The sequence below is a fragment of the Leptidea sinapis genome, chromosome 1, assembly GCF_905404315.1.
Source record: "Leptidea sinapis chromosome 1, ilLepSina1.1, whole genome shotgun sequence".
Classification (NCBI taxonomy): domain Eukaryota; kingdom Metazoa; phylum Arthropoda; class Insecta; order Lepidoptera; family Pieridae; genus Leptidea; species Leptidea sinapis.
The window spans coordinates 14037769-14063265 of NC_066265.1; the positions used below are offsets into that span (position 1 = coordinate 14037769).

Genomic DNA, 25497 nt, shown 5'->3' on the forward strand with positions numbered 1-25497 from the left:
AATGTAAAAAAAAAAACTTTTGACATTCACAAGTGTAATTTGACCTACATAATATACATAAATAAAGTGATTTCGATTTAATTTTATTTCCGTATTTTAATAACAAGTTATTTAAAGACTGAGATCTAAAATAAATACAAGTTAAAAGGTAATCCTTTTTTTTTAACCATCTGCAGCGCTAATTTTTAACTAAGAATCATAGATATGAGTAATAATATACTGACATAAGAATTAAAAGTCACACAAGTTTAAGTAAGTAATTAAAGATATGCAACAATTTTAATTACTTAATAATACAATAGAATAAGTTATATAATAAATGAAATACACTTTAATAATAATCACAATTATTTTATTTCAATTCACATATTCACAGTTATTATATAAATTTAAAATTATTTTTTATTTTTTATAAGTGATTTTAAATCCTATTTTGAATAAAAATATTTGATTTTGAATTTGAATTTCCCTAGCACCAAGATCTATAAATTTACTTATATATTATAATATATTACAAAAGTTTTACAATATGTTACAATTTTTCAGTCACGAACTTTGGCCACTACTTTAAGTAGGTACGGTACATACCAATACCATTTAATGAATCTTTGAAAAAAATCTATACTTAGAGGCTTACTTAGAGTATATATTTTTTAAAGACTCAATAAAATATAGGACTAAAAAATCATTGTTTACCGCAGGTACAAAATAGTCGCCAAATTTTTTTGTAAATTTTATATTTGTACGTTGGCTGTATGTATGTACCTTTGCCATTCCTTGAAGTAAAAGAAAAACCACTGACCAGAGATAAGAAGTACCCATACGTCTACAATACATTTCCCGCCCTCGAAAACTTGTGGTATTTTGTTTGTTTCATTTCAAATTACGTCGTAGAAAAAAAAATTGTACGCGTCACGTTGTATTAGTTGTGTATGTACTAGCTCATAGGGTCATTGATTGCGATGTTCGCATGCGGTTCACATTGCACTACTTACGTTTTTTGACCCTTCTTTTACAACAGTTGCATAAAATACTATTATCTACACGACATTATCTCGAGGTATCAACTTAAGATAGACCCCACCCTTTGTTTGTGTCACAACTACCGCTCGAGGTTCGAACTCTAACTTGTCTGGCATTCCCTCTGCCAGCTCCAGGCGGCACTTCCTAAGAACTGTCATCAAACCAGCTGTCATCTGCATAATTCCGAACCTCATACCTGCAAATTAACTATCATTACCATCTTACAAATTAAAAAATAAGATTAATTCAACTATGAACCGGTCTTTTTAATGTAACAAAAACTCATCGGTTCGCATATTTAAATGGTGACAAAAACTCGATTGACTTGCATATGCAAATCAAGTGATAATAATTACGTAGGTAAACACAACGTTTCATCGTATTTAATCAGAATAAGCTAACTAATAAAAAATAGATTTTACACATATTATTTATCTCATACATTTAATAACGGTTTATTGAATTTTTTTATTTAAAAACCGTTTCGTATGCAAATATTGTATTAGTGAAAGTATTGTGAACTTTTTTCTTACACACACCTAGATAACATTTTTAAAAAGCAAAGGTTAACCTGTGAAATTGCTAAAATGGCTTACAGGCAACCATACCTTTGCGGCCGTTGTCTGTGAGCCACGGCAAGGTGACGTCGAACAAACTCTAATTTAAAATATATAACGTTCTCAGTGTTTTTGACGAAGTCAAATTGAATTTTTATATTTGGCATTTAAACTTATCATAAAAAAAAATTTCAAAACACATTGATCAAGAAGTAGGGATTTGATTTACGCGCGAAAATTGATGAAGCGAACGTGAAGTGATGAAAGTTTCGAGACTCTTATCGAAATATTTATAATGTATGAAATGTATATTAAAATAATATTGTCAAAATAAAACTGTTTATTGAAATACAATTTATTCTGTATTTTTATCGAATAGGGAACTTGTAATATAGGTAACATAAGATAGTATTTATTACAAGTCCATAAAGCGGCCACTTTTTGTCCCTCTTGTGTTTTTTATACATTTGTCGTAAATTTTCTTTATATTATAGTTATGTGTTTTTAAATAAATGTACTAATATTATATATTATAATCTGACAGTGGCATCCATGAGAAAACCATAAAAGTCTTCAAATTGGTATACATACGTATAGCAAAGTGGATGATAAATTAACGAATAACTCAATATCGCGCCAACCGATTTCGAAGATGCTTTTTTTATTGAAAATGATATACCTATATACTTCAAAGATAGTTTGGTGAGAGTTTGGTTAGGTTCTGATTACGGAATCCATGACAAAGTAACAGATCTCTTCAACTCTTAGGATGAAATTAACGATACTCGGCCGAATCTTTTTTATGCCATCCGGATATTTAAGTCGTCTACCATCAGATAGTTATGGTCAAGTAATTGTCGTAGTGGAATATGCCGATCAATGGGACTCCTTAACGATTTACAGTAAGGGTGCGATCTGTGGCAGAATTTCTGTCTGTAAGTAATCAAATTGCAAAGCACTTACGTTCATTGCTGCATTGAAAAATTTTGTATATCCACACGTATTTAGACAAATTGATAGTTAGTTTAATTCAAATTCACTAAAAATGCAAAATTTAATATTCTTTTCAATAGTATATCGTTTAAATACATAGGTTTAATAAAATGTTTTTTTAACCATTTATATCAAAAGTGTCAGAATGTGTCCTTACCCAGACACAATAGCGTTGTTCATTATAATAGGAATTATTAGGTAGCAACAATCAAGCTGGGTCGTCTGTCAAACTAATAAAAAAAAATCCGGTAACGATCCATGAATGTATTTTTATCAAAACAAGCAATAACATTATCATATCGAGTGCGTGCGGTGTCGAGTTTCAAGTACCACGCAGCGCAATGGCGTCACGCGGCCGCGGAGTGCCGTCGTTTTAGGGGAATAAAAAAGGTGGGTGTTGTAATTAGTAATTACGAATGACTAGCTGAAATCGCTTACGCATAAGCGTGGCTAAACTACGAAGTCATTATGTAAACAAAGTGTAAGCTGCATGCTTTAGTTTCAGAAACTTAATTGTCCTAACATTATCGTGCTATTTTTGTAAAAAAAATCTCATATTTTAACACAAAAATTATAGCCGTGCCCCAGCGCAACATATAACCTCGCTATATATATAACCTTTTGAAAACTAAATCTACTTTAACACTACACAGTTCAAGTCTTTGATTTTGAGAAATTGATAAGAAATTCCCAAAAACACTTAAAAGTCGAAATAATTGGTTCATGCGTCATGCTCGTGATCGTGTGCTACTTGTGGCAGGATGATCCTGTAACCAAAAACTCTGCTTCATGTTTTTAGAATAACAGTTATTATATTTTTTGTAATCGCTTATATGTTATACGCTCGCTGAATACCTTTATTTATTTACGATGTGTGTGGATGATGCAACTACTGTACTCAATAACTCTTGTTTTTACTCTTTATGACTTACTCGTGTAACTCGTTGAGTATTTTAGTTGCATCACTTAACATATATTGTTACTGAAATGATTTGTAAAAAGATAAAGCTGTAAATATAGATTTAAAAGAGTGGCAATGAGTTTCTAGCCACTTCTTCTTATTAATGCTCCACCCTTTCCGAAGTTGCTGTAAATTCAACAAGAAAAGTATTTGTTTTTTGACATTCATAAGTGTCATTTCCGCGACCTACATGAATAAAGTGATTTTGATTTGAATTATTAAAGAATTCTAATCTTAAAAAAAAAGTTACTTTTAGAAAGAACGAGTCTAGACGACTATGAGGAAGAATTTTTTTAACGTCTGCCCCACTGCTGTCCTTTGCCATATCTTATGTAATAATAATATTGTACTTTAATTAGAATTTATATGTCACTAGCTGACCCGACAGACGTTGTTCTGTCTATATAATAAATAACATAATGTTTTTATATGAATTTGTCAATAATATATCAACATCAATAATTACTTCGTAAAATATGCACCCTCCTGTCGTAATGAAATTGTTTCACAGCAGAACTGTCAAACCGTGCGTCATAAAATTCTCTCATAGATTATGTATGGACACATCAAAGGAAAAACAAATTTGTTGTTTTTATTTAATTTAGCAGCATTTTTCACCATTTATTCACCTAAATCGGTCCAGCCGTTCCCGAGTTTTAGAAAGACTACCGAACAGCAATTCATTTATATATATATAGATAGACAATAGAAATCTAAAATACAAAGAAAATCAACATTAAAAATCTTGAAGCTTAAAAATACGAATAAATATAATATCAATAACAGTGCTCTTGATAATAACCGGTATCAGTATTTGTTACCGAATATTATCAGTGGTTGCATAAGACGTAAGCAAATAATAATAGTAAATGTTTGATATATGATTATGAGTGAATAATTAATACAAGACAGCTGTTAATATACATATTTTTATAGTCATAATCACTCTTGTGCGTTTAGCTACCTCACCAGTCACCCCCCTTACAATAACTGCTATTTTTATGTTAACGTGAGAGTTAGTCCATGAAGTATTATGCAATTCCTAAGTATTTAAGATACATAAATCCATTATAAGAAATAACTCTAAACCCTGTATCCAGGGTTTAGAGTTCGTTATCACGAACATGATTAAATTTATGATGACGTTACGAGACGAAGCTTTAGCAAACGCACTGAACAATAAAAGAGAGAGTTCTAAAAACTATTATCGGAATGTTAAAAACTTGGTAACTGCAAGCATAGAACGAGAAAAAAGGGCGTATTTTAATCACTGTATTAACAATAACCTAACCAAGCCTTAATAGCGCTACTAAAAAAATACACTTTCTACTAAATAAAAAAATACTATTCAGCTTAGTAGCGCACAAGAAAATATAGTTCCTGATCATCTTAACTATCCAAACAAAATAAATGAGCATTTTCTGATCCTACCAGCCAATATTAAAACATACGTAGATATCAGAATTAGTAATGACACACTCATCAATGACAACCTCAATTTGAAACCAACGACAGAAATAATTTGAAAGAAAATTATTATGAATATAAAGTCAAACGCGTCAGGTATTGATTGCCTAAATATAGAAATGCTAAAACTAACACTTGATGTGACCCTTCCTATTATAACAAGAATAATTAACAAGTCCATCGAAACCAGCACATTTCCATCTTGCTGGAAGAAAGCGATCGTAAGACCATGTCCGAAGAAGAACTGTGTTGCTGAACTGAAAGATCTCCGCCCAATTTCAATTCTGCCCGTGCTGTCTAAAGTCCTGGAAAAAGTAGTACTAAATCAAGTTTTACAGTTTGTCGAGAGGCATAATTTAATCCCCAAATATCAATCCGGCTTCAGGAGAGGTCACAGCACTGAATCTGCCCTCCTAAATATCACAGACGACCTGACGGAAGCTTCGGACATGGGGATGAGTAGTATCATGGTGCTGTTAGATTATTCTCGTGCATTTGACTGTTTGCACCCGGAGTTACTTTTAGCTAAACTGCATCGATACGGTTTTTCAAGGAACACGTGTAACTGGTTTAGAACATTTCTTACAGATAGACAGCAAATGGTGGTAATTGAAGGAAAAAATGGTGATAAGAGTTTCTCAACCTTAAAACCGCTGGAAAGAGGCGTGCCGCAGGGCTCCCTACTAAGCCCTATTTTATTTACCATATTTACAGCTGACTTACACAATAATATTAAACATTGCAAATACCATCTTTATGCAGACGATACACAATTGTACTACTTTTTTGATCAAAAAGATACAATAGAGTCTATTAATAAAATTAACGACAATCTTAGAAATATCTACACATGGTCGGAGAATAACAGCCTGGTCCTAAATCCAACAAAATCGCAAATGATAGTCCTAGGAACGAAAACCCAAATTAATGCAGTGTTGGAAAGTAGCCTAAAAATTGACAACGTGGTCTTAGAACGGGTAACGTCCGCACGTAACCTTGGAGTTCTACTGGATGGTGAACAAAAGTTTGTGGAACACGTGAATACTAAAAATAGAACAGCTTTTTTTAAATTAAAGACCTTGTATTTACCTTGCCTTGTATTACAACAAATTAGAAACTATCTTAAAGAAGATTTGCGTTTACTTCTGTGCGAGACTGTGGTACTATCGCAGTTCAATTACTGTAGCTTCGTCTATGGGCCGAGGTTGACCGCTAGCGCAGAGAGGGCAATACAGAGAGTGCAAAACTCATGTGTACGCTTTTGTTTCAATATACCCAGGAAAGCATATATAACTCCCTACTTGAATAGCAAGGGCATCCTGAACATGAGTGCAAGAAGACAACTTCACTATGCTTGTTTAACTCAAAAGGTTATTTGGAACAAGAAGCCTGAATATTTATTTGAAAAGCTCCGTTGGGTTAAAGATTTCAACGTACAACACAACTTGCGTGCTAATAGACAACTCGGCCTTATAATCCCTAAGCACAAAACAGCTCGGTTTAGGGGATCTTTCAGATTCTCTGCAGCAAAAATATGGAATGAATTACCTCCTCCTCTAAAGAAACAAATTAGTATCGAGTCCTTTAAAAAAATACCGTTTTGCTCTACTAAAAAAGCAACTTGCTGCGGAGAAATTGAACCACTTCCACTGGAAATATCTTTCTCTTAAAGATTTTTTCTGTGTACGGACATAAACACACGCTCACACTCATGCACATACCTAAACACACACATACATACACACACACACACACACACATTTACACACACACTTACATACACTTGCAAGGGTAATCGGGGAGCCACAATACATCCACTCCCGCTCAACACCTTAGGGAGGAGGGGTTGGCTGAAAAACAGCGCTGCATTGAAACATAAATCCATGATTCCATGTCAGGTGAAGCTGAGCCTTTTCCTTTTGCCTTTTGTTTCATCGCGTATCCTAATTGTTTATTTTATATTTGTAATGATTTTTATGGCAATAAAGAATTTATTATTATTATTATTATTAAAAAGTATTTTTGTAGGTTTCCTTATTTAAAGTTTCTACGAGAAGTCTTATATGTTGTGAGTCTTACCAATACAATATCTGGGTCCTTCCCCATAAGGCATATAGGTACATGGTTTAATTTTTTCCCTTTCTTCACCTAAAAATCTTTCAGGCCGATAACATTCCGGATCAGTGAAATATTCCGGTTTGCGGTGGATGTTGAAAACTGGTATGTGGACACGAACACCTTTTTCCAAGACTAAACCAGATGGAAATTTATAATCTTCTACTACCTCTCTTGTAAGTACACCAAGGACTGGATATAGTCGCATGGTCTCATTGAAACATGCGGAAAGGTAAGGTGTTTCTTGAACACATTCATAAGTAAGTTTTTCATTCTTCTTAAAGTAATTATCAACTTCTGCGATTGCTTTCTCTTGTGCTTTTGTGTTTTTAGCTAGTTCAAAAAGCGTGTGAGCTAAGGTGGACGATGAAGTTTCATAACCAGCACCAAAGAATACTGTACTTTGGCCATACAGCAGTTCATCATCAACTTTCTGTTTAATATTTCTAGTTTCACCATTTTTGTCTGCAATGCTCTCACCATACAAATACTGATTTTGTTTGAGAGACAACATAAGATCAACGAAATCGTTTCGACCGGAATCTTTATACTGTCGCTGTTCAAATATCCTTTTTAATAAACTGCTGAATAATTCTGTTATTTGTTTTGGAAATACATTCAGGCCTAAACCGTAGAAAATTGCTGGCCAAATTGATCGTACAATAAGTTTGAAAGACATAAAAGAAGAGTTTTGAAATATTGCTTCACCAATATGACGGAATATATTGTTTTCATTTCCCACCTCTGCTTTTACTCCAAACACACAAGAACCTATACAGTCTATAGTAAATCCAGCCATTAATCTTGTTACTTCAGTCTGGGTTGATTGTAATTCCTTATCTAAGGTATTGTTAAGTACTTCAGTGCATTCTTCGATTAAGTAAAACATACTCTTCATCTTTGCAATTGAAAAGAGTGGCGCGAAATTTTGCCTCACAATCTTCCATTTATCTCCATGTGCAAAAAATAATCCCTTTGTTACCACTTCATGATCCATATATCTTGCGATCTCCCTACTGTTGAAATATGAAAAATCTTTTATTAACACCAGTTTTATGTATTCAGGATCTTGAACTATTAGTGTTGGCTCAGTTCCAAATACGGCTCCAAAATAAGGCTCATTAGGAAACTTCTTACACATGTCACTCACTGTTTCGTAGAACGTTTTTTTTATAAATATATAATCTTTGTAATTTCCTAGCAGAGGTATTGGGGTTGGATGGGGAATATTTCTTGTCCTCCAATAAGAAAATTGTTTCCGATAAACATGATAAATAAATGCAGCACAAGCAAGGATTGAAAGCACAACAAACATGTTCACAAGTTATCGCTATAATGAAGTTATGTAGGATAACACCCGGTTTTTATAAACATAACACATTTAAATATATGTAAAGCAAACACAAATATATATGTTTGACCTTGTAAACCAGACGTTTTAATCTATATTTGGCTTCCTATTGATAAAATATTGTATATATGCAACACAATGGGTAGGTACAATTCGCCAAACTTTACAAAAACATATTGGATATTCTCATCTGATCTTATTATAACAATTTTTCATATTATTTTATTTTATTCGGAAAACTTACTTTTACATCAATACAGTTTTCACTTATATGTATTAACAATAGCAATTATTGTAATATACAGTTTAGGAAAATACAGTAACTTAGAAGTAAAGTACAAGAAGAATTCTATAATACTAGCTAAATCTATTCGAGGAAATACTTAATTAAAATTAAATAGGTTTTCTTACTCTAAAGTACTAAAGAATATAAATTAAGGACATGAACATAAAATAATATTAATGGTCAGAACATTGGGTTAGAATTATAGTTAATTCAAACTTACATTAAATTTATTACATTATAATTTACAAAACCAATATTTTAAAAGTAACTTAAACTCAAATAGATACTTAAAATTATTAAAATTATATGGTTATCCAGGGGCGTGCATCCCATGTAGGCAATTGGGCAATGCCTACCTTAATAAGATACTAAATTAATTATATATATCACTATTATGAAAGTTCACTTAGTTTCGTATCTTTAATCAAACTTCTATTGAACACCCACCCAGTAAGTTTTACATTACGGTAAATACATAGTAAAAACTATTGCCTCGCGAGGTAACGTCAACCTCTTTGCGTTATGCGTGCAATATCTAAATTTCTAACTATATTAGGTACCTACTTGTACCTAGCATGACACAAACTAAAGTCTTAGGTTGATCATATGGTCACAAAACACAAACAACTTCAATATTTTGTCCTCAAAACCTAACGCTGCCTAACTAAAGTGCATTTACATTAGATAGACGAGTTATGAATAATTTGTAGGGTAATTGGTTGTCTACTTATCCTTACAGGAACTCTGAGGTTTACGATTTAAAGGAGATAAGGGGGATCAATTATCGTACCTAGATTGAGCAATTTTAACTAGAGTAGTTATATCAGCAATTTTCCTTCTTTCTTGGAGAGGTTGTTTGTGATGTTTTTTGCACCTTAATGAGTAGTCGTTTGCAAAGGATTTACACTTACCTATATTGTAGAAATCTTAAAAATTTGCGCTGAATAGTTTCTATTATATAATATATACAGGTGTCCCAGAAAGAATGGATAATCCTTGAACCCCGCACGGGACAGCTCTCCAGCGCTCAGAAAAAAATATCTAAAAAAAATAATTCCAAGTGATACCTAAAATATGATTTTTTTCAGAAAAATATACGTTTTTTTTTTTTACTTTACTTCACATTCATGTGCACAACGCCCACGAAGTAATGAAATTTGTGGCGTTTTTGGTGTCATCTTATTCCTGATAGATTACTACTAGAAATACATTAAATAATATAAGTATCTATGACACTTTTTTCAAAAACGAAATAAAAACTTGAGTTTTTGATATGAAATTTTATACCAAAATAATTTTGGCATAGTTTGAGAGTGTTTCATGTAACAAAAAAGTACGAAAACGTAAGTGGCCACCTTTTTTAAAAAAAATGAGCAGTTCATACAGTTTACAAAATGGTATAATACATCATTTTATTACAAGTTATTGCTATTGAGATGCAAAAAGAGTAAATACGATTAAAGACAGAAAATTGTAAAATTATATTTTATCTTGTAACATTGACAATAGCGTTCCACAAAAGGGTCCCTTTTTATTGTACTAGGGATGGTTACTATTTACTACCTGAGCGTGGCCCAAGCCCATATGTTGTTTACACGAGTCAAGAATAGGTTGATTTTGTAGAGTATGAGCGAGTGAGAGAAAAGACTTTTTTCCGCTCGGTACACCGGTTTGGTCATTATCGGATCGGTTTCAAACACATAGCAAAGACATTTACTTAGTTTAGTTATTTAGTGCGTCTCTCGACTTGTTCGGTATCGCATGTGTGCACTCCTTTCGCATTTCTCCGTGAGTTTGAATCTGTGTTATAACGACGCTTTCTGGCTATTTATTGGCCTACTCGTTTTTCTTACTGATTTGGACATTGGTGATTTTATGACGACTTGGCTTGTATTTGGACTGATTCAGTGAATCAAATTGCCGCGGATTCAAATCAAGGCACAAGAATACACCAACATGCACTTTATCTATGGTGAGTGCAGGAGCAACGCAAGTGTTGCTGCAGCCCTTTATAGAAAAAGATATCCTAATGCGCGTCATCCACATTACCGTGTATTCGTGAGAGTCCACAAATGTTATTCGGAAGGCAGAATACCTGGCAATGGCATTGGTGGTACGAGCTCCGGAAGACTAGCGAATATCAATACTCAAGACATTGTGCTTGACGAAATTCAGCAAGACCCGTCGACCTCTGTAAGAACAAAATCACGGCGTACTGGAATCCCGAAAACGACCGTGCATCGTGTACTGAAAATAAATAAATATCATCCTTATTAGACGCGTCCAAGCTCTGCAACCGAGAGATTACAATGCAAGATTGTTTTTTTTGTCGACAAATGCTTGCAAAAATAGAAGAAGATCCACAATTCTTTGGAAAAATTCTATGGAGCGACGAATCAACTTTAAAAAAAGACGGATACTTTAATACGCATAATCTGCACAGCTGGCAGTTCTCAAATCCAAATTTAATGTCTCGTTATTAAAATGATCTCCCGAACTTAATGGAAGAAGTGCCCGAGGAGGTAAGGGAATTCCATTGGCTACAGAATGATGGATGCCCTGCACATTATGGTGCACACGTCCGTGCTTATTTAAATGCCTCGTATCCAAATAAATTGATTGGTCGTTTGGGTCCCATTTTGTGGCCTCCTCGATCTCCGGATTTAAAGTCACTGGACTTTTTTTACAGGGGCTGTCTAAAGGAAAAATTATACTCGAAAACAATTTCAAATTTGGAGGAATTCCTCCAACGCAGCCGTGTTCAAGAGGCTGTTTCAAAAATAAATGAACGACACTATGCACGTTATCTTATTAGAGCCTTATTTAGAAGATGTCGAGCGTGTATTAGAGTCGGTGGCAGACAATTTGAACGCCTGTTGTGAATAAAGCTCGATTTATATACACCCGATGTTTTTATTATTATTAAAATTTATTAAGACTTATCTTTTCTTTTTTAGTCGTATTTAATCTTTTTGCATCTCAATAGCAATAACTTCGTAGTGGTATTAAATAAAATGATGTATAATACCATTTTGTAAAATGGACGAACTGCACATTTTTTTAAAATAGCTGGCCACTTACGATTTCGTAATTTTTTTTTACATGAAATACTCTCAAACTATGCCAAAATTATTTTGGTATCAAATTTCATATCAAAAACTCAAGTTCTTTTTTGTTTTTGAAAAAAGTATCATAGATACTTATATTACTTAATGTATTTCAAGTAGTATAGGTAATCTGGAATAAGATGACACCAAAAACGCCACAATTTTCATTACTTTGTGCGCGTTGTGCACATGTGGAGTAAAGTTAAAAAAAACGTATGTTTTTTTAAAAAAAAATCATATTTTGGGTATCACTTTTATAATTTTTTTTTTAAGATTTTTTTTTCTGAGCGCTGGAAAGCTGTCCCGTGCGGGGTTCAAGGATAATCCATTCTTTCTGGGACACCCTGTATATCATAATTATATTGTGGATTCCATACTTGAAAGCAATACTCGGAGAGTATAAAAGCAGTATAAAGTATTAACAGTCTTTATGTTTGAAAATTGCGAGCTAGATATTTTTATAGAGCTTTATTAGCTTTATTAATTATGTGATCAGTATGTTTTTCATATGTTAATTTGGAGTCGTGTATGGTGCCCAGATCACATATTTCATCAACACGGCTTAGTTCATGGTTCTTAAGTTTATAATTAAATTGTATCGGTTTGTCTTTTCGACTAAAAATCACGTAGAAACATTTCGATTCGTGCAGTAATGTTTAAATTTAGTTAAGTCATGTTGTAATAGGTGGCAGTTATCAGGGCTGTTTACAAATATGTTAAAAAGGAGTGGGCTAAGCAGAGATCCCTGTGAAACGCTAGATGGAATTGTCAACCACTTCGAAAGTTAGCCATTTACCTCCAAAGCCTGTGTTTTTCTATCAATATAAGAATAGTTTCTTCAAAAGTAGAGACTAGTCGATATGGTCGAATGCCTTACTGTATTCAGTAAATATGGTATCTACTTGACTCCCCTATCCATTCCTGAGGATGTATATTCAAAGCAAAACGTATGACATTTATAACTTTTTGATATTATTGAAGATAAACTTCATTGACTATTACGTTGCGCGCGCATAACGATATCTAAAAATAAAAGTTTTCACAAATTTTCTGACGTTTTCGACATTAATTAATTTTTTTGGTTTCTTCGTCCATTAAGACAGGCAAAGGGTTCAAGCCAATACAGCCGTATTTTTCAATATTCGTTAATAAATTATTTCACAAATTTTACAATATTTTTCTTTCAAAAGACGTATAACAGCACGACGAATAATTAATTTTAAGGATTTGTTTTATTACGCCTAAGAAGTATAACTTTTTGCAGGCATACATAAGTATAAGTACACAAACTTTTTTTTACAAACGCGGAACACTTTCCACATTTTTTTATATGAAGTAATTTTAATGGATTAATTACATATGTTTCGATCACAAAGGTCTGACATTTTTTTAGGGTCCCGTAGCCAAATGGCAAAAACGGAAAACTTCATGTCTGTCTGTCTGTTCGTCCGTGTGTCACAGCCACTATTTTTCGAAACTATAAGAACTATACTGTTATAACTTGATAAGTAGATGTATTATGTGAACCGCATTAAGATTTTTACACAAAAATAGAAAAAAAAATTAAATAATTTTTGTGGATTTTTAAAAAAAAATCATCAAACGTATGGTGTTATCTGTGGATAGGTCTTCTTGAATAAAATACACTATTATTAAAACATACATCAAAGTTACAACGAACTGCAAGAACTTGTATATTCAGTTACTTGCTGCTACGGAACCCTTCATGGGCGAGTCCGACTCGCACTTGGCCGCTTTTTTGAAGGAACATAGGTCATCCAACAGACAAACTCCAAGAATCAATAAAGTGTTAGCAGACCTAAAGAATTAGTGTTCTCTTGAAAATCTGTTTAGAATAAGTAAGCATATGTGTAAGTAGTCTGACTACAAAAGGGCTGAAATTAAATGAATAAAGGGCTACCTTGATGATCAACTGCACGAATCAGTTATTATTCTAAAGTATAATTAATTATCACAATCACAGGACAGTTAAAACTTTTAACTGATCTATGATCACAACATACTTTTACCAAACAACTTCTACAACAACCTTATATAAGCAGTCTGAGGTGTATTTCGTTAATTCAAAATTATTCCCATTCAATTTTATATATTTAAATACTAATAAACTTACCGATACAAAGTCGGGGACCTTCACCGAACGGCATGTATGTAAATGGTTTTATTTTGATTTTATCATCACCAAAAAACCTTTCTGGTCGATAGCATTCCGGATCAGGAAAATGTTTTGGATCACGGTGAATATTAAAAATTGGAATTTGAACACGAACACCTTTATCCAAAACAACACCTGAAGGTAATTTATATTCCTCTACCACTTCTCTTGTGAGTACACCTAGAACTGGATAAAGTCGCATGGTCTCATAGAAGCAGGCGGCTAGATAAGGTGTTTCCTGGACACATTCATAAGAAAGCTTATCATACTTCCTAAAATATCTATCAACTTCTGCAATAGCTTTTTCTTGTGCGTCTAGATTCTTTGCGAGCTCATAAAGTGTACGGGATAGGGTCATTGAAGACGTTTCATAACCACCTGCGAAGAAACCAATACACTGGGCATACAGCAGATCATCATCAACTCTTTTTAAATTGTTTTTCGATTCACCATGCGTGTTTACAATTCCATTTCCGTGTATAAACTGATTTTGTTTCAGTGTTAAAAGAAGATCAATGAAATCGTTCCTACCCGATTCTCTAAATTGTCGTTGTTCAAAAACGTTCTTTAATAATCCCTCGAAAAATTTTGGAATTTTATCAGGAAATACCTTTAAGTTTAGACCATAAAACAATTCTGGCCAAATTGATCGTATTATTAGTTTGTATGCCCTGTTATACGAAGTTGAAAATATAGATTCACCGATTTCGTGAAAAATATTTTTTTCTGATTCACTTTTCATTGCATCTGCTTTCACACCAAACATACAAGAACTTGTACAGTCTATGGTGTATCCAGCCATCACTTTTGCTATTTCAGTAACGGGCTCTAAATATTCTTTCTCTAATACTTTTTCTAACACACAAGTACATTTTTCTATCAAATAAAACATTTTCTTCATCTTTGATATTGAAAAGAGGGGTGTTAAATTTTGCCTTAAAATTTTCCAGTCATCGCCATGTGCGAAGAATATACCCCGAGTGGTGACTTCTCTGTCTGCATATTTTCCTATTTCTCTGCTATTAAAATAAAAGAAGTCTTTCACAAGTACCAGTCTAATATACTCAGGATCTTGAACAATGAGTGCGGGCTCAGTTCCGAAATAACTTCCAAAGTAGGGCTCATTAGGAAATTTCTTACAGATTTCGTCTACTGTTTCGTGAAAGCTCTTCTTTAATAAAATATAATTCCTGTAGTTCCCAAGAATGGGTAATGGGGATATATGCGGGACTTTTCTCATCTTCCAATAATTTGTTTTTCTTTGATATTTGTAATACAATATTGAAAACATTGAAGCAAATACAAAGATGATCAACAGTACAAACATTATGCCAGTATATAATTTAGTAATTCATTTGCAGTCATTTATATTGACAATGACTGCATGACTAGTATTTTCAGTTAAGTTATTAGATGCCCTGTAATATGTCCTGTGCCATATACTATATTATTATTTCGCATGAATATTGTAGAAAATTATTAGTACAAATGTATTTGTTTTCTTGTACACAATATATATGCCAATACGAACAATACAATTATCATTTTTGTTATCTTGATTTGGAGTTTAAATAAATTTTAATTTGTATGTAATATAATTCGTAGTATTGTAAATATAGTTAAAAGATTTGTTTTGATTAAATATATAATATATAATTCATATACTAGAATTAACCATTCTATACAAAATCGACATAAGCTTCACGAAATCGTGTTTTCTCTTTTACTAATCGAAAAGCAAATCCATCAATGACTTAGACAGATCAGATTGGTTTGTTGGAATTATCAGACCATAGATTAAGGATTGGTCTCCGCTGCGTTCCAACTAGATACCGCACTACCTAAGAACAATAGCTTTTTTTATTACGGCAACTAGTATATGCTTGTATGCGTGGAATCTTGACACTCAATGGCATCTTACAAATTTTGTTACATAGGCTTCGTGTTATTTTACATTGAAATTAATAAAATACATAATATTTACTTATGATATGTGATCCCAGTGTCTTTCTTATTTCTTGTAGTATTATTTTTACGAAAGTTTACTACGCAACCCGGCATTTTAGTTTCAATTATTAGTAAAGTTTAACAGAACATGTGATACGTCAACGTCACAAATTGTTCGAGATTGGCTCGAGTACGCCCACTTGGGCGTAGTATTAGTTGCCCTTTGGGCGCTACGCCTGCGGGATCTAGTTGGAGCACAGCGGAGATCAATCCTTAATCTAAGCCTGACACATACACACATTGGCTATATTAATTAATATCAAAAGCGTCAATTATCTTTCATATTAATATTTATAATATCCTCAGACACAGTTAAAATACATGGACACGTACGATATTGACGATCAACTGATAGATTTTTCTGGATGAAGTAATTAGCACACCTTTGGACGAATAAACAGGAGAAATCACGAAAGATCCATAAAAAAGTTACTGTTCAGTATGTCAGATATGTTGATAGAGTGAATGATAGGAGAGAAAGAAAAATTTTGGTCTCTTTAGTAAAACTTGAAGACCAAGGTGGCCTACTTCATATAATCTTTCACTCAGCAGCACTTGTTAAGTTTGGTGTTTCAAATACATTCTGGTAGTTAATGGTGTTTCAAATGATTTAACGATACAATTATGTTAATAAGTATTATTACTATAAGTGACACGTTATACTTATACTTATATAACAAGAATTTATTCAAACAAAACAAATGTTATAACTATAATTACAAAACTGTGACTACATAAAATTAAAACTATCATTACGTGGAAGCGTACCATGAATACTGGCAGAATTTCCGCGCTGGATAGCTAAGCTGATCCGTTGACCGAAATAGCTGCCAGCGCTTGGGTTTCCAGTAGCCTTATTGAGGCGCGAAGATAGTTTCTCAGCGCCTCTGGGCGAATAGATGTATCACTCACTGAGACCAACATATTTGCGACACTTGCTGTCTTCGGCAGTCGAAGCATCAGCACCAACTGACGTAACTTGGATATATACTTATACTTGGGTTTGTATTCTAAGATATACATTTCCTTCCTCACATGTATTGTAAGTACCTTACTAAAAATTAGAAACAATATGACCTCTAAAGCCAACACTGTATTTATCACATCGATATAAGATAAGCGCAGTTTTAGTAATTAATTTTTTTTTATTCAAACTAGGATGTGACATCACATTGAAAGTCAAAAACTACCACCCATACCAAAAAGAATGCCTCAGACCTGAGAAGAATGGGCGCAACAAACTCGACGGGTTTTTTTTTCATCATATAATATGTTTACAAAGTACAATTAAACTTATTTTTTAATAACCTGAGGGCGGTCGCTCTATTCCCAATCCGTGGTATCATTTATGTTAAGTAAGAAAGTCATTTATACTAAGTAATAGTAAGTTACTTTTACCACACAAACGTTTTGTAACAATTCTTTTGAATATCGTAATACTTTTGTTTTAAAAATGTTCTGGGATCTTGTTGTAAAAGCATATATAATATATACAACGCCCCACAAAAGACTTAATAACTCTCTTAATACTAAGCCGAGTAGTAGGCATTATAAGTTTATGTTAATGTTATTTTATGTTAGTATTAATGGTTATGACAGTTTCTAGCATGTGCCCGCTTCGCTAGGCGAATATTAAAAGGAAATTAATAAAAGAATTAAAAAAATAAGTAGCCATAAACTATCTAGGATAAATTTCACATCGAATGGTGGAAGTTTTATGTCGATACGATCTGTGGTTTAGTATGTACCTACATTGTATTAAATAAATCATTGTTTTGTACCCATAGTACATACAGGCTACGCCTAGTTTGGGGCAAGATAATTCGTGTAAAAGTGTGTCAATATTATATTATATAATTATATTAAATTATATTTTATATTATTATAAAATATCTATAGACTAGGCCAAACTAGTTTATCCTGAAGTATACTTATTCTTATTAGGCTCAACCAATTCAGCCAAGGCTAAACGGGTTTGTCCTAAGGCCGATGGGAGAAACTAGTTTAACCTAGTCTGTACCAGTTTATCCTATCGCCCACAGGATGAACTGGTATCCAAAAATCGGGAGCCTGGCACTAGTATATCGCTGTATGTTGTCAAATGAAATGGGAAGAAGAAGAAGATGAAGACTCCATGTCAAGCTGAATTTATACCACTGGCGGTGGCATGTTGTGAAGTACTGCCGTGTCTTACTAAGCCACCAAGCTTTTAAATGGCAAAATTAGCCTTTTTTTCCAATTGACGACGGAACTTAACGTCGCTCGATATATCGACGTCGAGTATGCCGTTTCTGTGAAGACTAATAAACTGCGTTGACTTTCTGAATATAAAACGCCTTCGATACTTTTTATAAGAGTATCCGCGTGCTCATCAAATACTACCTTTGAGTCGAAGATAATACCTAAGTCTCTGGTGCATTTAACCTGAATAAGTATGACTTTTTTAATAGGTTGGCCTTGCCAAAAATGGTGAAATTTTAACAGACAAAACATTTAGTAACATTTAAGTTCGAATTTGGTATAAGTTCAAGGATGGATGCCACTTAACGAAAAAAAAGGAATTCATTTTAAAGGATGGGAGGATGATATAGGTAGTAGCCCCTTGTGACTACGCATGGCTCGACAAAGAAAGGTATGGAAGAGGCCTATGTCCAAGTTCGAGCTGTAAAGCAAACTAATTACCAAATTATATTATAACTATCTTATTCATAATAAAACGCTTTTCAAAGGTATAAAGCTATATTAGTTAAAATGCGTTTTAAGCCTATCGAACGTTCGATAAAATTCCTCATTCATATTCGTTAGATAAATCTCCCATAACTAATACGTCTCTATAGTAGGTACGCAGTGTTTCCATTTCGTAAAAAAACTTATTTTAACTTATTTAATGAGGAACTGTCAGTGGAAACAGACATATTTTCAATGTCAACGGTCAGTGTCAAAATTCGGTGTCAAAATGAGTTCAAACTTCAAAAATCAAAGTTTTGAAGTCTGTCGGTTGTCAATCTATGACGGATATCCAACAACTTTGAGCGGGAAGCTATTTATCACATTATTTAACGTCAAATACAAGACAGCTGATCCATGTCGGCCATATTTTTGGAACGAAGTTCCTTACGGGAGGCTTGGAGGAGATAGGGATTTTGCTGCGGGACCGAACTGAAAAAAATGTGATAGTAAAACCGTAAGAAAAAGTCCGTGGAATAAAACCGTTAAATGAGACGTGCGCAGGCGCGACAGTCGTATACACAAGCGAGCAGTGTTCTTTCTAATGGACTTTATATTTCTTTATTATAATATAATATTTAAATATTATAAAAGTTATTTATAAACGAAGAAAAGCAAGGTTACTTTCAATACAGTTATTAATATATTCTTCAGACTGTACGTTCTCTTTCGTAATTTTAGTGTCATAGCTGTTGTAATGCACTGTAAAATTGCATAACAACAGTATAATAATATTTATTCAACTTCCAGGACAATCAGTGCGCGAAATTTAATTGAAAAATGACTTACTGTGTTAATATATTTTTTTTATGTATTTAAAATATATGTCATGTCAATCAAGAAAACCTACATAAAATTGAACACGATTTTTTTTTACATATTGTGTCGATTCTACATTAGCCGAAGGAACTTCGTCCCTTCCTGGTGTCCCACGACACCACATCTTTTTTTTTTGCTTAAAATAGGTTTATAAAAGGGTCATAGCTACTATAGTCACGTCAGCTTTATCGAAGAGATAATGAGTGATTAAGCTTGAAGGACGCGTTCTCAAAACAGAGGTATCGAATCGCACCACTACACTGACACCGCTCAAACACATACACGAACTAAAAGTTAATTGCGGGAATCAAATGAATTTGATACTTAAGCAAGTTTGAATTGTTTTTTTTAATACCTATGTATTTTTGATAATTGTTTGATGTACTCACTTAGTAGTTAAATATTGGAACTTTAAAAAACCTTTTTTTTTAAAATCCAAGATGGCCGCCGCGCAAAATTATGATTTCAGCAATGTGGTATCGTATCCGAGGTTATCGAGGGCGCAGAGAACAATTTTGGGATCATTTTTGAAATCAAAGATGGCCGCCGCTCAAAATTATGATTTCAACAACACGGATACCGAATCCGAGGTTCTCGAGGGCGCAGAGAATGAATTTGGGATCATTTTTGAAGTGAAACTGAAAGAGAAACTTCTTTGCCCGCATGAGGGTAAAATTTTTACGGATGAAACGGAATAAAGTGTCACGAAAATGAAGGACGTTTTTATCCATAAGAGGGGAGGGAGATTGAGTCTGATTGAGATAGAGTGAGAAAATTCGAATGTAGCATGAAGCAGACGGTACCACTATGAGGTTAAACATCTTCCCTACTAGCTTCCTATCGTGCAGGTTTAATGAGTAATAATAATTAGTAAAACATCTAATAATTTCTAATATTGACAAAAATCAATTGGTTTAGAGAACAGATTAGGATAATTATTAATATAAACGAGATTTGAAAATTGTTTTTCTCAAATAAGTTTCACTTCTGACATGTGTACTTTGTACGCACGCCATTTTTTGTATTATCTGGTGCTTTGGACGTAGCTTCCTGAGGACACCTCCCCTAAAAGTGGAGTTGAAAAAGATACTAGAGACATACCTTGTGGGGTATCGTTGGATAGGTCTTTGAAAGTTAGATTCAGGTTTGATACATGACATTTCCTTTGGTCTTTTGAAGATAATGAGGGATTAACGAAGATTTACATTTATGTAATTGTTGACCCCGAAAACCATGAAAATGACTCCCATGAAGAGAAGTTGGTAAAATTCATAGGCACCATCTTGGATTTCGATTTTGACACGATATCCGTTATTGTTGACCCCGAAAACCATGAAAATGACACCCATGAAGAGAAGTTGGTAAAATTCATAGGCGCCATCTTGGATTTCGATTTTGACCCTATATTCGTTATTGATGACCCCGAAAACCATGAAAATGACACCCATGAAGAGAAGTTGGTAAAATTCATAGGCGCCATCTTGGATTTCGATTTAATATAGACCTTATATTTAGAGATGAAAATAAATCACTAATTCTTCAAAAAATTACAGAAACATTTTTTTTTTTAAATCTGACTGAGTACTGTAAAATATGTAAAGTATCAAAGACAGTATTGTAGAGCTTATAAAAAATATTCATGTTCGTACAGCGATCTTTCCGATTACGAGCTGCTACTTACAACCGACACAGTGTGTACCCACGACGGCGGCCGAGCGCGGACTGACGTTGTTTCGATAGATCTCTCTGTGCAATGCGTGCGGAGGGACAAAATAAATAACCCTTAATACCACACTTTAAAGCTATTGCTTTTCAGAAAAATATATGAATTTTAGACGATTCATTTTTTTTTTCTGAGATTATTTATAACATATTCATTAATTTATTTCCAGTGTTTTTGAAAATATAATATCTGCTTTCCTTACGTAATTTTTAAGAGACAAAATTATGTAAGTAGTAGCAGGAAACTGATCCTGAATGAAGCCCCATTTCGTCAATTTTGGGTGAAGATGTAACGGATAATCGTTTTTACGACATAAAAAATCAAAATTTTAAAGCAAATATTTCTCGCTAATTGGAAATAACGAAGTAATCTATTTGTGGCAATTTTTAGTTTTGTTCGATTTATTTTTATTTCATCACAAACTCTACCGAAATATATCTTATTTTTGTCGGATTCGTAAACGCGTCCTTAATATGCGATTATGAATACCATTTTTTAACAAGTGTATATTACCTATGTTTTAAATCTCCGCTAAGTCATTATGAATAAAACAGAAAGAATTTAAAACATTGTAATACAGCAATAAAGGCTATTTTTCACTATCGTGATATCATCATCAAGTTCAATTCTGACTAATTAAGGTTTTAGATATACCCGTGTCTGATATGTTTTTGATAAATATAAAGTCTTGAAAATTTTAAATGTCATTAATAAAAATGGAGACGCCCTAGTTCAGATCCCTGAGGAACACCTGATTAGGTTGACATTGGTGCGGAAGTGAAACCATTGAGATAAACTGTTTGAAAGTTGTCCTGTTCAATTGACACAAACCACCTGAATTAGTTAGTTTCACCAGATCCACACTACGGTATTTGCTTTTAATCTCAAAAATCCTTTTTATTTCATACAGTAATTATACACACTGGAATATAGCTGTCCGCGCACTGTCAGGAGAATGGGATTATATCAGCAAAATTGAGGGACTCACGTACACGATGAAGCCCAACTGTCCAGGGTAGTCCACGCCAGCGCACTCATCTTCTCAAGGTTCACAAAAACACTTTACACAGCATGCCTGCTAAATTTCACCGTATCTCACACAATTTACAAAGCTTTAAGTTAGAATCGCACTATATATTAAGCTTTTACACAAGGATCAGCGGGATAAATTAGGAAAGATTATATGTATCGCGTCACAAAAGGAGGGTCATTAAAGTTTTGATAGACACCAAACACAGGTAGGTGTGTCTTAATTAACGGCTAGCGACGTACTCGAGTACTAATTGTCCAAAGGAGGGAGAATGGAACAAGGAAATGCAAAAAGACTAATTCACTCTCTATGGTCTCGCGCGATATTTGAACGAAACTCAACATAGATATACAGGTCAGGCTTATGTGAAGCAAATAAAAATGTATTATAAGCCTTACCTAGACATTGCCTCGGTCCTTCTCCAAACGGCATATAAGAAAACCTTTTAATGTTATCTTTTCCATCACCAACAAATCTTTCTGGTCGATAACATTCTGGATCAGGAAAATAGTCAGGATTGCGGTGTATGCTGTATACCGGAATGTGGATTCGGACCCCTTTATCCAATATTTCCCCTGAAGGCAACTTATAATCTTCTACCACTTCTCTTGTAAGTACACCAAGGACTGGATAGAGGCGCATGGTCTCATTAAAACATGCGGAAAGGTATGGTGTTTCTTGAACACATTCATAAGTAAGCCTTTCATTCTTCGTAAAGTAATCATCAACTTCTGCTATAGCTTTTTCTTGTGCTTCAGGATTCTTAGCAAGTTCATATAGTGTGTGAGACAACGTCGATGACGATGTTTCGAATCCAGCTGAAAAGAACGCCACACATTGGGCATAGAGCAGTTCGTCTGTTATTTCTTTAACAATTTTTCTCGATTCTCCATTCTTGTCTGTTATGCTGTCGCCATGAAGACATTTTTTGCGTTTCAGTGTTATCAAAAGATCGACGAAGTCATTTCTACCTGATTCTATATATTGTCGCTGTTTGAAAACCTTGTCTAAGAGTACGTGAAAAAAGTTCAGAAGTTCATTTGTATACACAGTAAAGCCTAAGCCATAAAAAATTGCAGGCCACATAGAGCGTCCTATAAGCTTATACGTCATGAAATTAGACGTTTCAAATATTGTTTTACCTAAACGGCGAAATACATTTGTATTGTTTTCCAAAGCATCCGCGCTCACACCAAAGATACAAGAACCAATAGTATCTATGGTAAAGCCTGCCATCATCTGTTTTACCTCAGTAACAGGTTGAGTAATTTCCTTCTCTATAACCTTTTCTAGGACAGTTGTGCATTCTTCAACTAAATAGAACATTTTTTTCATCTTCAAAGCGGAGAAAAGAGGTGTAACACTTTGTCGCATTATTTTCCAATTATCTCCATAAGAGAAGAATATATTTGTTGTAATTACTTCTTTATTGGTATAATTTGCTATTTCTCGGCTATTAAAATAATAAAAATCTTTCACTAGAATCGTTCTAATGTAGTCAAGATCTTGAACAATTAATGTAGGTTCAGTACCATAAAAGGCCCCAAAAAAAGGCTCGTTTGGGAATTCCTTACACATCTCACTGTCTATTTCGCACACGCTTTTCTTTAAACACAAATATTTCTTGTAGTTCCCAAATATCAGCAATGGCTTCACATATGGAATATTTTTATTCTTCCAGTAATTATTTTTGTATTGGGTTATATAAGTAATTATCAAAATCAAAAGACACAAAATAAGACATACTACGAACATTTTTGAATCACAATAATTATTAAAGTACAAAATATAAACTTTAAATTAATATGACTTTGTATTTAATTAAATCCAAGGTTCGTGGAACAACTTAACGTTGTTGCGATTATCTGTATGAATAAATGATATTTTACTTTTTTTGCAATGTTAAACTCAAACACACGTGATATGAATGTCATAGTCTTAAGCCGGGTTCAGATGTAACGAAGGCGAAAGAAGGGTACCTAAAGCTAAATAGCAAGAAAACTAAATACATTAAATTTACCGTACCAATTGTCAAAAATATAAATACAAATGTTTTGTTAAACGGAGAGGTGATAGAACCAGTGGAATCTGCTATATTTCTTGGCATAACTCTAGATTCCAAATTATTTATATAATTTTGTGGGGCGATGTATATGCTTTTACAACAAGATCCCAGAAAATGTTCAAAACAAAAGTATAACGTTATTCAAAAGAATTGTTAAAAAACGTTTGTGTGGTAAAGGTTACTATAGCATAAATGACTTTCTTAATGATACCACAGATTGGGAATGGAGTGACCGCCCTCAGGCTATTAAATAATAAATTTAATTGCACAATATTACTTTGTAAACATATTTATTCGATGAAAAAAAAAAGCCAGCTGAGTTTGTTGCGCCCATTCTTCTCAGGTCTGAGGCATTCATTTTGGAATGGGTGGTAGTTTTTTGACTTTCAATAAGTGATGTCACATTCTATTTTGAATTAAAATATTTGAATTTGAATTTAAAGAATAAGAATAAAGGTTCAAGGGAAAGGCGTCTTATTGAAGTTAGCTTGATAATAAATTTTATGATATAATTTTTAAAAAATATCATGTGCTGAATACATTACAATAATATTTTAATGGTAAATATATTTTAAAGAGCTCTATTAGATCAATTCGATCACTAAGATTAGAAACGACTAGTCATATGTCCGTGTGCGTGTGGTGTCGCACCAGAATAGCACCACCCCATCACATCCCGTGGGTGTCGTAAGAGGCGACTAAGGTATACAAACAACGGAGGATGGGCAGCAGCATCTTTCGTTTAGAGCACACCATTTACTGCGATCGCAAACCCGCCTGCCAAGCGTAGAAATTATGACAAAAAAACCCAAAAATATGACTTACACTATAAGGCCCCAGCCCCCAGTCGCAAGGCCCCGCTCGTGGTGGCCACAGTAGCAGCCACCTAAGCGACGGGGCAGGGGGTGCTAAGAATCCCCGGGTTCGGCAGCGCTACCACAAACGAAGTCCATTGGACCTGGCAACATACAATGTCAAGACACTGCGGATTAACGAGAAGTTGGAGGAACTGGAGGAAGCAGAAGGTGAGCAGATTACGATGGGGTGGGGTTATCTGAGGTCCAAAGACAGGGTGAGGACTCGATAATCC

The 25497-nt window shown here is 33.8% G+C and overlaps 1 protein-coding gene across 2 annotated transcripts; it reads right to left on the minus strand.

The window, feature by feature from the left end:
* Nucleotides 1-330: 330 nt before the first annotated feature.
* Nucleotides 331-24151, minus strand: LOC126966852 (cytochrome P450 6B2-like). Of its 2 annotated transcripts, none has more exons than XM_050811122.1 (2): nucleotides 22741-24151; nucleotides 331-1219 (listed from the first exon to the last, which is right to left on the minus strand). In XM_050811122.1, exons 1-2 carry the CDS (start codon nucleotides 24095-24097, stop codon nucleotides 1041-1043), a joined length of 1536 nt encoding a protein of 511 aa, XP_050667079.1. In that variant the 5' UTR covers nucleotides 24098-24151; the 3' UTR covers nucleotides 331-1040. The 2 variants fall into 2 exon arrangements, with proteins under 2 accessions (XP_050667079.1, XP_050667087.1); XM_050811130.1 differs by lacking the exon at nucleotides 22741-24151 and adding an exon at nucleotides 7081-8464.
* Nucleotides 24152-25497: the final 1346 nt, after the last annotated feature.